Raw genomic sequence first — 14,498 nt, forward strand, 5'->3', positions numbered from 1 at the left:
TGGGAGAAGAGACCAACCCCCTCCTGGCTACAGCCTCCCTTCAGGTAGTTGTAGAGAGCAATAAGGTCTCCCCTGAGCCTCCTCTTCTCCAGGCTAAGCAACCCCAGCTCCCTCAGCCTCTCCTCACAGGGCTGTGCTTGAGGCCTCTCCCCAGCTTTGTTGCCCTTCTCTGGTCATGCTCAAGTGTCTCAATATCCTTCTTAAATTGAGGGGCCCAGACTGGACACAGGACTCAAGGTGTGACCTAACCAGTGCTGAGTCCAGGGGCAGAATGACCTCCCTGCTCCTGCTGGCCACACTATTTCTGATGCAGGCCTAAGAAATGTAAAGTGAGCAGAGTATTTTGCCAGACATAACAGATTACATTCTTGCTTCTCCTGTGACTTAGAGTGTTGGTCCAGCTAGAATAGGGCATGCATTCTAAAATATATGTAACTTAAAATGTATTTTCTATTACCCATGTATGAGAGAATGTCAGAAGAGAAGTCATAAAACTTCAAGGCTTGAAGCCAGACCTTCTCCTTTTTCATATTCCTTTAAACTTAAAAGTTGGCTCTGTGTGTCTGTAGAGGCTATGGAAAAGCCTGTGCTGACTCCCAAAGCATTGTTCTGAGGAGCTGGATGGTAAACTGGTGACAAACCCCTCAATGTACCTAATAATTCATCATTTTAGGTGTCATCATCATTGTAGTATCTATTAACCTTCTGTTGGTACATGAAACAAGTCTACTGAAGTGTAGTTTACTCTTAGGTTACTGATTAAGAGGTCTGTCTTACAAGGCTCTTTGAAGTCAGCTTGCATTTAATCTCTTGACTCTTGCAGAGGGTTTTGGAATTTACTGTGTTCTGGCAGGGCTTTTTGCCAAACTGCTGCCTCTTTGCAGAGAAGTCTGCTGCAGAGAAGTCCAAAGCATCTTTGGAGCTTACATAGTGCATGGACTGAACAACTTGATAGCAGCGAGGAGGGAAATGGTGGTCTTGGACAAACTGCCTTTAAAATTAGATTATGTCAAAAAAGGCTCAAGGTCAAAAGTTATATTCTTATGTTAATTTTGAAGTGCAAAATTACATATTTCACACCATTTTCCAAGCTTAACAATCAATCCTGCTTTCTGGGTTTGAACACTTAAGAAATGTCTTGATGCTTTGTCATCCCAGTGGCTGGCACTCCAATCAACTCATCCCCATAGCTGGCCTGAGCTGATGATAGTGTAGCAGAATATTCACCCCTACTTTGCCTCTCTGGAGGATGAGCAACTTTGCTTTAGCAATTTCAGATTGAGTTTAGGCTAAAGCCTACATGCCTCTCATATGATGTATAATATAGTAATAGTAGAATAGAATAGAATAAACCAGGTTGGAAGAGACCTTCAAGATCATTGAGTCCAACCTATCATCCAACACCACCTAATCAACTACACTATGCAACCAAGCACCCTATCAAGTCTCCTCCTGAACACCTCCAATGATGGTGACTCCACCACCTATCTGGGCAGCCCATTCCAATGGGCAATCACTCTCTCTGTATAGAAATTCTTCCTAATCTCCAGCCTAAACCTCCCCTGGCGCAGCCTGAGACTGTGTTCTCTTGTTCTGGTGCTGGCTGCCTGGGAGAAGAGACCAACCTCTGCCTGTCTACAACTTCCCTTCAGGTAGTTGTAGAGAGCAATAAGGTCACCCCTGAATCTCCTCCTCTCCAGGCTAAGCAAGCCAAAATACTATCTTAAGGTCAGAGAGGTGGTTTAAGGGCATGGTGTTGTGAATGTGATGCCTTCTGCCTTGTTTCCTTCCTGTTCTCTGGCTGAAGTTTTTTCCCTCAGCAAATCTGTAGCTGGTGTCTCTGTAGGAGATCCTGTACTCCGTACTGGCAAACCACTGTCAGTGGAACTAGGGCCTGGCATAATGGGAGCTATTTTTGATGGTATCCAGAGGCCTCTCTCAGACATCAGCACTCTGACCAAAAGTATCTATATCCCTCGAGGTGTCAACGTGTCAGCGTTGAGCCGAGATGTCAAATGGGACTTCACACCTTCCAAAAACCTGCGGGTAGGTCCTGGCAAGCCTCTTTCACCTCTTGCTCCTCTTTTCCCAGAGCTTAGGGCTGGAGTAGAATGCCAAGACTGTGACTGCTGGGAGCTATGGTGTGGGAGTGAGAGAAGTTCAGTTCTCCCCCACTACACACACACAAACCACAGCTGTCCGGACTCAGACTGAAACAGACTGAGACTGACTGCACAGAGCAAAGCCTTAAAGCTACCTCCCCACTAATCTACCAGTGAAATTCCTTTAGAATTATCTTTGTTTTCCTGTTTACACCAAAACATTCAGCTAGAGTGTTTCAGTAACTGTCCCTTTCTTAAAGGCACAGCCTAAAACTGTCACACTGTGGTTAATGTGAGAAGGGCTGCTAGGAGGACCGGATCACCAGCACTTACTCAGTGTGACTTGCTCTATGTTGCTGCTGCACTATGAGAAACTTGCTAAGTTTTGATGTAGTTGCAAAAGCATAAAGAAGCTGGTGGAATTGCACTAAGCATTAGCAGGAGCAGGTGTTACCTCAGCAAAAAGAGTGGCTGCAGCACACATTTCACAAACTGAGGTAACTTCAGAGCTGGAAAATGTTACCCCTTTGGTCTTTGGTGGCATCTCTTTTCCAATCCTGACGTTTAGCATATGCTGTCCTTTCTTTACTTAACATGCTGAGCTGAGAGGAAAATGCCTTGCATCAGCCTGAGCCTTGGAAACATAGAATCAATAAGGTTGGAAAAGACCTCAAAGATCATCAAGTCCAACCTGTCACCCAAGACCTCATGACTACTAAACCATAGCTCCAAGTGCCGCATCTGGTCCCCTCTTGAAAGGTGCCTGAATCATAGAACCAATAAGGTTGGAAAAGACCCCAGAGATCATCAAGTCCAACCTATCACCCAACACCTCATGACTACTAAACCATAGCTCCAAGTGCTACATCCAACCCCTTTTATGAACACCTCCAGGGATGGTGACTCCACCACCTCCCTGGGCAGCACATTCCAATGGCCAATCTCTTTTTCTGTGAAGAATTTCTTCCTAACCTCCAGCCTAAACCTCCCCTGGTGCAGCTTGAGACTGTGTCCCCTTGAGACTGTGAACCCAGAGAGTGTTGCTTGCAGCGTGCTGGTAGTGTAATGAGCTATGCAAAAGGGCTGCTCTGCTCTGCCAGTGAATTTATAAAGGGAGTAATCAGTGCTAGATGTAATAGATAGAGTTGTTTGTCAGAATGCATGCAGGGACTCCCTTGTTGGTGAAGCAGGAATCGTTTATTGGTACAGAACAAGCAGTTTATAGAGGAAAAATCGAGCAGGCTAAGCAATTCCCTGACATCCTTGCACCACTGCTGCTAACTGAGCTTTCTCCTTTGATATGCAGCTGTCCATTGTTATCTTCATCCCATATCAGGTTGAGCTTCTCCAGCACGGAGGCAGTCGCCCTCCTGTCTCGCACCGCAGGTTGTTTAGCACGGTCAGCTCTTCTCTATCACCAGGCCATCCTTCCAGTATCAGCAGCCTGTTGTTCTTTCTTGTCCTGAAACCTTCCATAGATACTTTCTGCTTTCCTACAGTTGTTTTGCACAGTTCTCTTCTAAAACTGGAATTTTCACTTACAAATAATAGTCCTGTTGTGATTTTAGGTGGGCAGCCACATCACTGGTGGAGATATCTACGGCGTGGTGAACGAAAACTCCCTTATCAAGCACAAAATCATGCTGCCCCCACGGAACAGGGGGACAGTTACATACATAGCTCCACCAGGAAACTATGACACTTCAGTAAGTCACTCTAAACAGCAGTTGCTGGTATATGCCATGTCCCTTCCATGATGTTGGTGTGGTATTTTCCATGCTGCATGATGGCAGCTGGAAGGTGTTTCATGCAACAAGATGTCTGAGTTAGTGATCATTCCTGCTACCCTGCCTGCAGGGATGACACAGTTATCTTGTGCAGTTACTTTCTGTGGACGTGGTTTCCCAGTGTGACTTCTGTGATGATCTCTAGTACCTTATGAATAGGTAAAATTCAGTTGCTTCTCAAAAGCATATTCTTAACTGAAGCTTTGTCTTGAACTTTTCCACCCCCCCCCCCCCCCCCCCCCCAGTATTATTGTAAGTAAGGGAAAGAGTTACAGTCTCACAGTATCACCAAGGTTGGAAGAGACCCCAAAGATCATCAAGTCCAACCTGTCACCACAGACCCCATGACTAGACTATGGCACCAAGTGCCACATCCAATCCCCTCTTGAACACCTCCAGGGATGGTGACTCCACCACCTCCCTGGGCAGCACATTCCAATGGCTAACAGCTCTCTCTGGAAAGAACTTTCTCCTCGCCTCCAGCCTAAACTTCCCCTGGCACAGTTTGAGACTGTGTCCTCTTGTTCTGGTGCTGGTTGCTGGAGAGAAGAGACCAACCCCTTCCTGGCTACAATCACCTTTCAGGTAGTTGTAGAGAGCAATGAGGTCTCCCCTGAGCCTCCTCTTCTCCAGTCTAAGCAACCCCAGCTCCCTCAGCCTCTCCTCACAGGGCTGTGCTCAAGGCCTCTCCCCAGCCTTGTTGCCCTTCTCTGGACACGTTCAAGTGCCTCAATGTCCTTCCTAAACTGAGGGGCCCAGAACTGGACATAGTACTCAAGGTGTGGCCTAACCAATGCAGAGTACAGGGGCAGAATGACCTCCCTGCTCCTGCTGGCCACACTATTCCTAATGCAGGCCAGTTGAGGTGGTAGTATCAAAGACCAAGCTGTGCAGACTGGTTGAGATGGGGATTTGCCCTGCTGGTCCAGTGTGCAGCTATTGCTACGAAGTAAGCTTACTTCATTTGTCTGGTGCTGTCTCTTAGGATGTTGTCTTGGAACTGGAGTTTGAAGGTGTAAAGGAGAAGTTCACTATGGTGCAGGTCTGGCCTGTACGTCAAGTTCGTCCTGTTACTGAGAAGCTGCCAGCCAATCATCCTCTGCTGACTGGCCAGCGGGTCCTGGATGCCCTCTTCCCGTAAGTGCCACCTTTTACTTCCTAGTATGCAAGAAATCTCCCTTTTAGGGGGGGAAGGAGAAGGAGGAGGCCTTAATTTCTTTCTAGGGACAAATCAACCCCAAGCTTTCATTGTCACACCATGATCTCAAAAAATACTTAGTAGAATTGCTCAGCTTGCTTTGTTTGACAGGAGAACCTAGTGGTGGTAAAAGGAAGATAGTTACAGTGCATGAATCCAGAAAGGAATGGACAAGTTAACACAGCCATGCCAAATCCACAGAAAGGCTAGAACTTCCAAGCTTGGTAGAATAGAATAGAACAGAATAGACTAGAATAGACCAGACCAGGTTGGAAAAGACCTTTGAGATCATCCAGTCCAACCTCTCACACAGCACCATCTAATCAACTAAACCATGGCATCAAGGGCCTCATCAAGTCTCCTCCTAAGCGCCTCCAGGGATGGTGACTCCACCACCTCCCTGGGCAGCACATTCCAATGACCACTCTCTCTTTCTATGAAGAACTTCCTAACATTCAGCCTAAACCTCCCCTGGTGCAGCTTGAGACTGTGTCCTCTTGTTCTCATGCTGTTTGCCTGGGAGAAGAGACCAACCCCAACCTGGCTACAACCTCCCTTCAGGGAGTTGTAGAGAGCAAGAAGGTCTCCCCTGAGCCTTCTCTTCTCCAGGCTAAGCAACCCCAGCTCCCTCAGCCTCTCCTCACAGGGCTGTGCTCCAAACCCCTCCCCAGCTTTGTTGCCCTTCTCTGGACACCTTCCAGCAACTCAACATCTTTGCTAAACTGAGGGGCCCAGAACTGGACACAGGACTCAAGGTGTGGCCTAACCAGTGCAGAGTACAGGGGCAGAATGACCTCCCTGCTGCTGCTGGCCGCACTGTTCCTGATGCAGGCTGGGATGCTGTTGGCCTTCTCTGCCACCTGGGCACACTGCTGGCTCATGTTCAGCCTACTATCAACCACTACCCCCAGGTCCCTTTCTGCCTGGCTGCTCTCCAGCCACTCTGACCCCAGCCTTCATTTGAACACATAAGTAAGATCTCTTTCTCTGGTCTTGAGGGTATATAATCTCCAATGATTTTGGGGTCAGCACTTTAGAAAGCTGTTGCACTTAACTGTAACACAAAATGCTCATTTCAGCAGCTGATGCCCAAGAGGCTGAATTCTGTAGTTTTGGTCCTAAAAACTTGTGCTGCTTATTCTTACAATGCACAGCTGTTCTTTTCTTAGCATTTGCATTCCATCAGTGCTTCCAGCTGTGAAAACTGTGCTGTTTCAAGCCTGAAAGTCATATACTTCAAGGGCAGCAGATGAAAAGAATAGCTTATTCCCTCAGTCTCTGGGTTTAGTGAAATACCTCTGTGCTTCTCACCCAGAACACTGAGTGTGACTCCTGTTGCTCTGCTTTTAAGATGAGGGAGGTTTTTTTGGAAGGCATTCTAGAATTGAATAAATCAGGTTGGAAAAGACCTTTGAGATCATCAAGTCCAACCTCTCACCCAACACCACCTAATCAACTAAACCATGCAACCAAGCACCCTATCAAGTCTCCTCCTGAACACCTCCAATGATGGTGACTCCACCACCTCCCTGGGCAGCACATTCCGATGGCCAATGTCTCTTTCTGGGAAGAACTTTCTCCTCACTTTCAGCCTAAACCTCCCCTGGCACAGCTTGAGACTGTGTCCTCTTGTTCTGGTGCTGGGTGCCTGGGAGAAGAGACCAACCTCTGCCTGTCCACAACCTCCCTTCAGGTAGTTGTAGACAGCAATAAGGTCACCCCTGAGCCTCCTCTTCTGCAGGTCAAGCAACCCCAGCTCCCTTAGTCTCTCTTCACAGGTCTGTGTTCCAAACCCCTCCCCAACTTCGTTGCCCTTCTCTGGACACCTTCCAGCACCTCAACATCCTTCCTAAACTGAGGGGCCCAGAACTGGACACAGGACTCAAGGTGTGGCCTAACCAGTGCTGAGTACAGGGGCAGAATGACCTCCCTGCTCCTGCTGGCCACACTGTTCCTGATGCAGGCCAGGATGCCATTGGCCCTCCTGGCTGCCTGGGCACACTGCTGGCTCATGTTCAGCCTACCATCGACCAGTACCCCCAGGTCCCTCTCTGCCTGGCTGCTCTCAGCCACTCTGACCCCAGCCTGTAGCTCTGCATGGGGTTGTTGTGGCCAATGTGCAGAACCTGGCACTTGGATGTGTTCAGTCTCCTGCCCTTGGCCTCTGCCCATCTGTCCAGCCTGTTGAGGTCCCTCTGCAGAGCCTCTCTACCCTCCAGCAGCTCATCTAAGCTGGGAGGGAGCTGGCTTTGAGCCCCTTGCAAATGAGAGTCCTCTTTCCTTCCCTCAGGTGTGTACAAGGGGGCACGACGGCGATTCCCGGGGCGTTCGGCTGTGGGAAGACTGTGATCTCCCAGTCGCTTTCCAAGTACTCCAACAGCGATGTCATCATTTATGTGGGCTGTGGGGAGCGAGGCAATGAAATGTCTGAAGTGCTGCGAGATTTCCCTGAGGTTAGTATGGAGAATTCATGGAGGGTAAACCTGCCTGGGCAGAACTGAAATGTTACTGCCACTGAGTGAAATACCATGGTGGGACAGGGACTTGAAATGATCTTCTTTGCCTCACCGCTCTGAGTTCTGGCTGTAGTAGCAGAAGTCTCCTTTGGCTCATTCAAGAGTGGTTGCAGTGCTCCCTCCATAGACATCTGGCTTAGTTTTTGGGTGTGCAGTATCACAGCATCACCAAGGTTGGAAGAGACCCCAAAGATCATCCAGTCCAACCTGTCACCACAGACCCCATGACTAGACCATGGCACCAAGTGCCACATCCAATCCCCTCTTGAACACCTCCAGGGATGGTGACTCTACCACCTCCCTGGGCAGCACATTCCAATGGCTAACAACTCTCTCTGGGAAGAACTTTCTCCTCAGCCTAAACTTTCCCTGGCACAGCTTGAGACTGTGTCCTCTTGTTCTGGTGCTGGTTGCTTGAGAGTAGAGACCAACCCCTTCCTGGCTTCAACCACCTTTCAGGTAGTTGCAGACAGCAAGAAGGTCTCCCCTGAGCCTCCTCTTCTGCAGGCTAAGCAACCCCAGCTCCCTCAGCCTCTCCTCACAGGGCTGTGCTCAAGGCCTCTCCCCAGCCTCATTGCCCTTCTCTGAACACATTCAAGTGTCTCAATGTCCTTCTTAAACTGAGGGGCCCAGAACTGGACACAGGACTCAAGGTGTGGCCTAACCAATGCAGAGTACAGGGCACAATGACTTCCCTGCTCCTGCTGGCCACACTGTTCCTGATACAGGCCAGGATGCCATTGGCCTTCTGGGCCACCTGGGCACACTGCTGGCTCATGTTTAGGCGGCTGTCAATCAGCACCCCCAGGTCCCTCTCTGTCTGGCTGCTCTCCAGCCACTCTGACCCCAGCCTGCAGCACTGCATGGGGTTGTTGTGGCCAATGTGTAGAACCTGGCCCTTAGATGAGAAAGGCAAGCTGAGGTTGCCATGAAAAACAAAGTTAAATGCCAGGATATTTGTAAGTGGAGTTGTACAGCAGTGTCAGGATATCCATTCTGTTGCCCAGGTGCCTGTGAGCCTTCCCCAGGGTTATGTATATGGGTGTATGTCCTGTTGCCAAATATGGAATTGGGTCAGTGTAGATGGAGTGTAGGTGGCCTCTCTGGTCCCTAGTGGACTTACCACAGGGAGCTAAGATTTTTTGGGGTCTTCCTGTCTAGTAACTTGATCTGCCTGATTGCTGATGCAGTGGATTTGCCATTCCTCATTTGAATGGGATCAATATTTACCACTTGCACAAGATGGGGCTGAGGCATGTAAGCTGAAGAGTGCAGTCTGGAAGTATCCTGAAGTCTTGAATCTAGTCTCTGTTCTTGGTAAAGTAACTATGGGGAGAATATCCTGAGTCAAGGCAAGTAATACAGTGAAAAACCAAACAACAAAAACCACATTAAAAAGAAAATCTTGCTAGTCTTACCTTCCTTTTTTTCCCTTTTCTTGCATTTTAGTTAACAATGGAAGTTGATGGCAAGGTAGAAAGCATCATGAAGAGAACAGCTCTGGTAGCAAATACCTCCAACATGCCTGTTGCTGCCAGAGAAGCCTCTATCTATACTGGTAAGATTTCCAGGAGGCTGGAGAAGGCTGTGTGTGGAGAGAGAGCCAGCAGGCTCTGGTATTCTCAGTTCCTGAGGTGGTCACTAATAAGAAACTTGCTTGATTTTAGAAGTCAGCCCTTTGGGGCCTTGCCTGCACAAAGGCATAGTATCTCCCTGAATCTGGCTCTTGAGCAAATTGCACTTACAAGATGGCCTGGCTGCACTAGCTCTCATGGACTTACTCTCTTTGTGCTAAGCACATAAGCTGTTGTTCCTGAGTAGCTTTCTGTTCACAAGTACAGGCATGTAATGGGCAGGAATCATACAGTCACAGAATGTTAGGGGTTGGAAGGGACCTCCAGAGATCATCTTGTCCAATCCCCCTGCCAAAGCAGGACCACCTGATGCAGCCTGCTTCAGGGATGCAGCCTGCTACAGGGCTCCAGTACCCTCCCAGTAAAGAGGTTTTTCCTCATGTTGAGATGGAACTTCCCTGTGTTCCAGCTTATACCTGTTGTTCCTTGCCTACTGGTCACCACTGAAAGGGAGAGACTCGCCTTCATCTTGACACTCACCTCTCAGATATTTATAGACCTTGATAAGATCCCCTTAGCCTTCTCTTCACAAAATTAAACAGCCTTACTTCTCTCAGTCTTTACAGAATCACACAATCAGTCAGGGCTGGAAGGGACCACAAGGATCATCTAGTTCCAACCCCCCTGCCATGGGCAGGGACACCCCACACTAGATCAGGCTGGCCACAGCCTCATCCAGCCTGGCCTTAAACACCTCCAGGGATGGGGCCTCAACCACCTCCCTGGACAACCCATTCCAGGGCTTCACCACTCTCATGGGGAAGAACTTCCTCCTCACCTCCAGCCTCAATCTCCCCACCTCCAGCTTCATTCCATTCCCCCTAGTCCTAGCACTACCTGAGATCCTGAGCAGTCCCTCCCCAGCCTTCTTGTAGCCCCCTTCAGATACTGGAAGGCCACAATTAGGTCACCTGGGAGCCTTCTCTTCTCCAGACTGAACAGCCCCAACTCCTTCAGTCTGTCCTCACAGGAGAGGTGCTCCAGCCCTCTGCTCATCCTCGTGGCCCTTCTCTGGACACCTTCCAGCACCTCCAGATCCCTCTTGTAATAGGGGCTCCAGAACTGGGGGCAGTACTCCAGGTGGGGTCTCACCAGAGCTGAGCAGAGGGGGAGAATCACCTCCCTTGCCCTGCTGGCCACACTTCTCTTGCTGCAGCCCAGGCTCTGATTGGCTTTCTGGGCTGCAAGTGCACACTGAGAGCTCCTGTTGAGCTTCTCCTTCCCCAGCACCCCCAAGGCTCTCTCCTCAGGGCTGCTTTCCAGCCAGTCCCTGCCCAGCCTGGATTTGTGCCTGGGATTGCCTCCACCCAGCTGCAGGACCCTGCCCTTGGTCTTGTTGAAGCTCATGAGGTTGGCTTGTGCCCACCTCTCCAGCCTGTCCAGGTCCCTCTGGATGGCATCCCTTCCCTCCAGCTGTCTGCTGCACCACACAGCTTGGTGTCCCCAGCAAACTTGCTGAGGGTGCAACTTACATCAAGTCCAACCTGCCAGCCAAGCCCTCATGACTACTAAACCATGGCACCAAGTGCCACATCCCATCCCTTCCTGAACACCTTAAATAAATCAGTGTGTTTGTGTCTTTGTGACAATGTGCAAGCATTGAACTGCTTTGTGATCTGTATGCTGCAGCACACTTTGCTCTCTCTGTTCTAGGCATCACCCTGTCTGAGTATTTCCGGGACATGGGCTACCATGTCAGTATGATGGCAGACTCCACCTCCAGGTGGGCTGAGGCCCTCAGAGAGATTTCAGGGCGGCTGGCTGAAATGCCAGCTGGTGAGTAGTCTTTGTCTCAGTCCAGTGTTGTAAATGCATTCTTTTGAAGTCTTGAGTTTGGGCCTCAATGTCTCTGTGTTGCTGTTTGCAGACAGTGGTTACCCAGCCTACCTTGGTGCCCGTCTGGCCTCCTTCTACGAGCGAGCTGGCAGGGTGAAGTGTCTGGGCAATCCTGAAAGGGAAGGCAGTGTCAGCATCGTTGGAGCGTGAGTGTTGCACTTCTTTGCCTTGGCTGCAGTTCTTGCTCTGTGTTTTTGTATGTCACAGTATCACAGAATCACCAAGGTTGGAAGAGACCTCAAAGATCATCAAGTCCAACCTGTCACCACAGACCTCATGACTAAACCATGGCACCAAGTACCACACCCAATCCCCTCTTGAACACCTCCAGGGATGGTGACTCCACCACCTCCCTGGGCAGCACATTCCAATGGCCAATTACTCTCTCTGGGAAGAACTTTCTCCTCACCTTCAGCCTAAACCTCCCCTGGCACAGCTTGAGACTGTGTCCTCTTGTTCTGGTGCTGGTTGCCTGGGAGAAGAGACCAACCCCCTCCTGGCTACAATCTCCCTTCAGGGAGTTGTAAACAACAATAAGGTCTCCCCTGAGCCTCCTCTTCTGCAGGCTAAGCAACCCCAGCTCCCTCAGCCTCTCCTCACAGGGCTGTGCTCCAAACCCCTCCCCAGCCTTGTTGTCCTTCTCTGGACATGTTCAAGTGTCTCAATGTCCTTCTTAAACTGAGGGGCCCAGAGCAGCAGTGTGAACAAAGCAGAGCATAATGAATTGTGATTCTCTTGCTTAAAGAGCAGAATTACATGGAGCAGTGTATCTCAAACTGATGTGCTGTGAGAAGCAGGTGGTCCCCAGACATTCTTCTGGGCTGTCTGGATTTGTATATCATACTGTGGGGAAAAGTGAATTGCCCCCCCACCAATTTTCAGGAGGTGGTCTGGCATCTGCAAGCACACCTGGAGTCCATTCTTCACAGAGTCACAGAGAATGTTAGCAGCTTGAAGGGACCATGAAAGATGTCTAATCCAACCCCCCTGCCAGAGCAGGGTTCTCTAGAGGAGGTCACACAGGAAAGTGTCCAGGCAGGTTTTGAATGTCTCCAGAGAAGGAGACTCCACAGCCTCTCTGGGCAGCCTGCTCCAGTGTTTGTTGCTCTCACTGTGCTTCACTTAGTTCTGCTGTCCACAGTGGAGACACACTGCCCACAAATGTGTTGTGCTTTTGAGGCTGGAAGATCTTTCTAATCTCTGGGAAGGCATGCATTAGGGTGCCAAGACCAAATGAAGTGGAAGTGGTTACTGGGTAGGTGACTCTCTGAAATAATGTCTCTTTGGGGTATTGTTCTCTGTAAAATAAGCATTGCACTGTTTAGCAGTTGCTGAATCTGTTCCACTTGGGATAGGTTTAGTAGTCCAAGCTGCAGTTACTACCTGGGGCCAAAGTGCCTGGAATCATGGAATCCTAGAATCAATAAGGTTGCAAAAGACCTCAGAGATCAGCAAGTCCAACCTGTCACCCAGCACCTCATGACTACTAAAGCATATCTTACCATGACTCTGTCAGTCAGTCCCCAATGCATGTCATGGTTTGGTGGGTATTACACCTCTGCAGACATGCAGCAAACACTTCCTGCAGTGGAAGCTTGCAGTCTGTTACTTGCTTGAAATTGTGTGCTGGCTGTTCTGTTGTCTGTGATCCCATGTTCAGTCCTGCAGTGGAATCAATTCTCATGAATTTTCCTTATCTTTTCCTGCTCAGTGTCTCTCCTCCAGGCGGTGACTTCTCTGACCCTGTCACATCTGCGACTCTAGGCATTGTTCAGGTATGTTCCTTAATGTTGCAGCTCCTTTAGCCACTTGGTTAGACATAAAATGATTTGGCTTCAGTGTCTTTGTGCCAGTGGCTAGGCTGTGAGAGCTTGGATTTGACACAGAGATCTGTAGGATGTTCTGGAAAATATTGTATCACTGTGAAAGGCAATCACTTGGGGATATAGACCTACAGCTGGCTGAATGTGAGCCAGCAGCATGCTCAGGTGGCCAAGAAGCCATGGGCAGCCCATTCCAATGGCTAACAACTCTCTCTGGGAAGAACTTTCTCCTCACCTCCAGCCTAAACTTCCCCTGGCACAGCTTGAGACTGTGTCCTCTTGTTCTGGTGCTGGTTGCCTGGGAGAAGAGACCAACCCCCACCTGGCTACAGCCTCCCTTCAGGTAGTTGTAGACAGCAAGAAGGTCTCCCCTGAGCCTCCTCTTCTCCAGGCTAAGCAACCCCAGCTCCCTCAGCCTCTCCTCACAGGGCTGTGCTCCAGACCTCTCCCCAGCCTCTTTGCCCTTCTCTGGACACATTCAAGCGTCTCAATGTCCTTCTTAAACTGAGGAGCCCAGAACTGGACACAGGACTCAAGGTGTGGCCTAACCAGTGCTGAGTACAGGGCACAATGACTTCCCTGCTCCTGCTGGCCACACTATTCCTGATGCAGGCCAGGATGCCATTGGCTTTCTTGGCCACCTGGGCACACTGCAGGCTCATGTTCAGCCTACTATCAACCACTACCCCAGGGCCCTTTCTGCCTGGCTGCTCTCCAGCCACTCTGACCCCAGCCTGCAGCACTGCATGGGGTTGTTGTGAGCAAAGTGCAGCACTTGGACTTGTTGAATGCCATCCTGTTGGACTCTGCCCATCTGTCCAGCCTGGCACAGTCCCTCTGCAGAGCTCTCCTATCCTCCAACAGATCAACTCCTGCTCCCAACTTGGTGTCATCTGCAAACGTACTGATGGCTGACTCAGTGCCCTCATTCTGATCATCAATACAGATATGGAACAATATCCAGTCTAAATCTACCCTCCTCAAGCTTCAACCCATTCCCTTTCATCCTATCACAACAAGCCCTTGTAAAAAGACCCTTCCCAGTCTCCTGTAGGCCCTCTTTGGGGTTTTCACCTGTGATAGCCTTTGCCCTGTTGTATTCACTCAAACTTAACTGTATTGGGATTTGTTTCTTTTATTATTGCCTTCAGTGGTTCTGGTTTCTGTGTTTTTTGGAACCCTTGTTGATCTCCCTGTCCCCTGGCAGGTGTTCTGGGGCCTGGATAAGAAGCTGGCCCAACGCAAGCACTTCCCCTCTGTCAACTGGCTGATCAGTTACAGCAAATACACCCGGGCCCTGGACGAGTACTACGACAAGCACTTCACAGAGTTTGTCCCCCTCAGGACAAAGGCCAAAGAGATCTTACAGGAGGAAGAGGACCTTGCAGAGATTGTACAGCTTGTGGGGAAGGTGAGTAATGAGTCAGTGAGCCATCCTTCCATTTCCTTCCTGTCACTGCAGGCTTTTGACTGTGGCTTAGGCTGGGCTGGATGGATACTGTATAGTGCAGAACAGGTGACTGCTCCTGGAGAGGTGTCAGACTCTCCTGCATCTAACTCTGCTTTCTTCCCACTTCCTCCTGTGTTGTTTGACTTCCCATG

The 14,498-nt window shown here is 49.6% G+C and overlaps 1 protein-coding gene across 1 annotated transcript in view; it reads left to right on the top strand.

The window, feature by feature from the left end:
* The window catches only part of ATP6V1A (ATPase H+ transporting V1 subunit A), a 49,353-nt gene that overhangs the window by 25,437 nt on the left and 9,418 nt on the right, over nucleotides 1–14,498 (top strand). Inside the window, exons 4-12 of the mRNA XM_054163486.1 lie at nucleotides 1,832–2,046; nucleotides 3,671–3,808; nucleotides 4,875–5,026; nucleotides 7,378–7,540; nucleotides 9,053–9,161; nucleotides 10,891–11,013; nucleotides 11,105–11,219; nucleotides 12,785–12,848; nucleotides 14,104–14,307. Of these exons, the coding sequence (XP_054019461.1) occupies nucleotides 1,832–2,046; nucleotides 3,671–3,808; nucleotides 4,875–5,026; nucleotides 7,378–7,540; nucleotides 9,053–9,161; nucleotides 10,891–11,013; nucleotides 11,105–11,219; nucleotides 12,785–12,848; nucleotides 14,104–14,307 (1,283 nt within the window). The remainder of the gene's footprint in view (nucleotides 1–1,831; nucleotides 2,047–3,670; nucleotides 3,809–4,874; nucleotides 5,027–7,377; nucleotides 7,541–9,052; nucleotides 9,162–10,890; nucleotides 11,014–11,104; nucleotides 11,220–12,784; nucleotides 12,849–14,103; nucleotides 14,308–14,498) is intronic.

The sequence above is a fragment of the Dryobates pubescens genome, chromosome 8 (assembly GCF_014839835.1).
Source record: "Dryobates pubescens isolate bDryPub1 chromosome 8, bDryPub1.pri, whole genome shotgun sequence".
NCBI lineage: Eukaryota > Metazoa > Chordata > Aves > Piciformes > Picidae > Dryobates > Dryobates pubescens.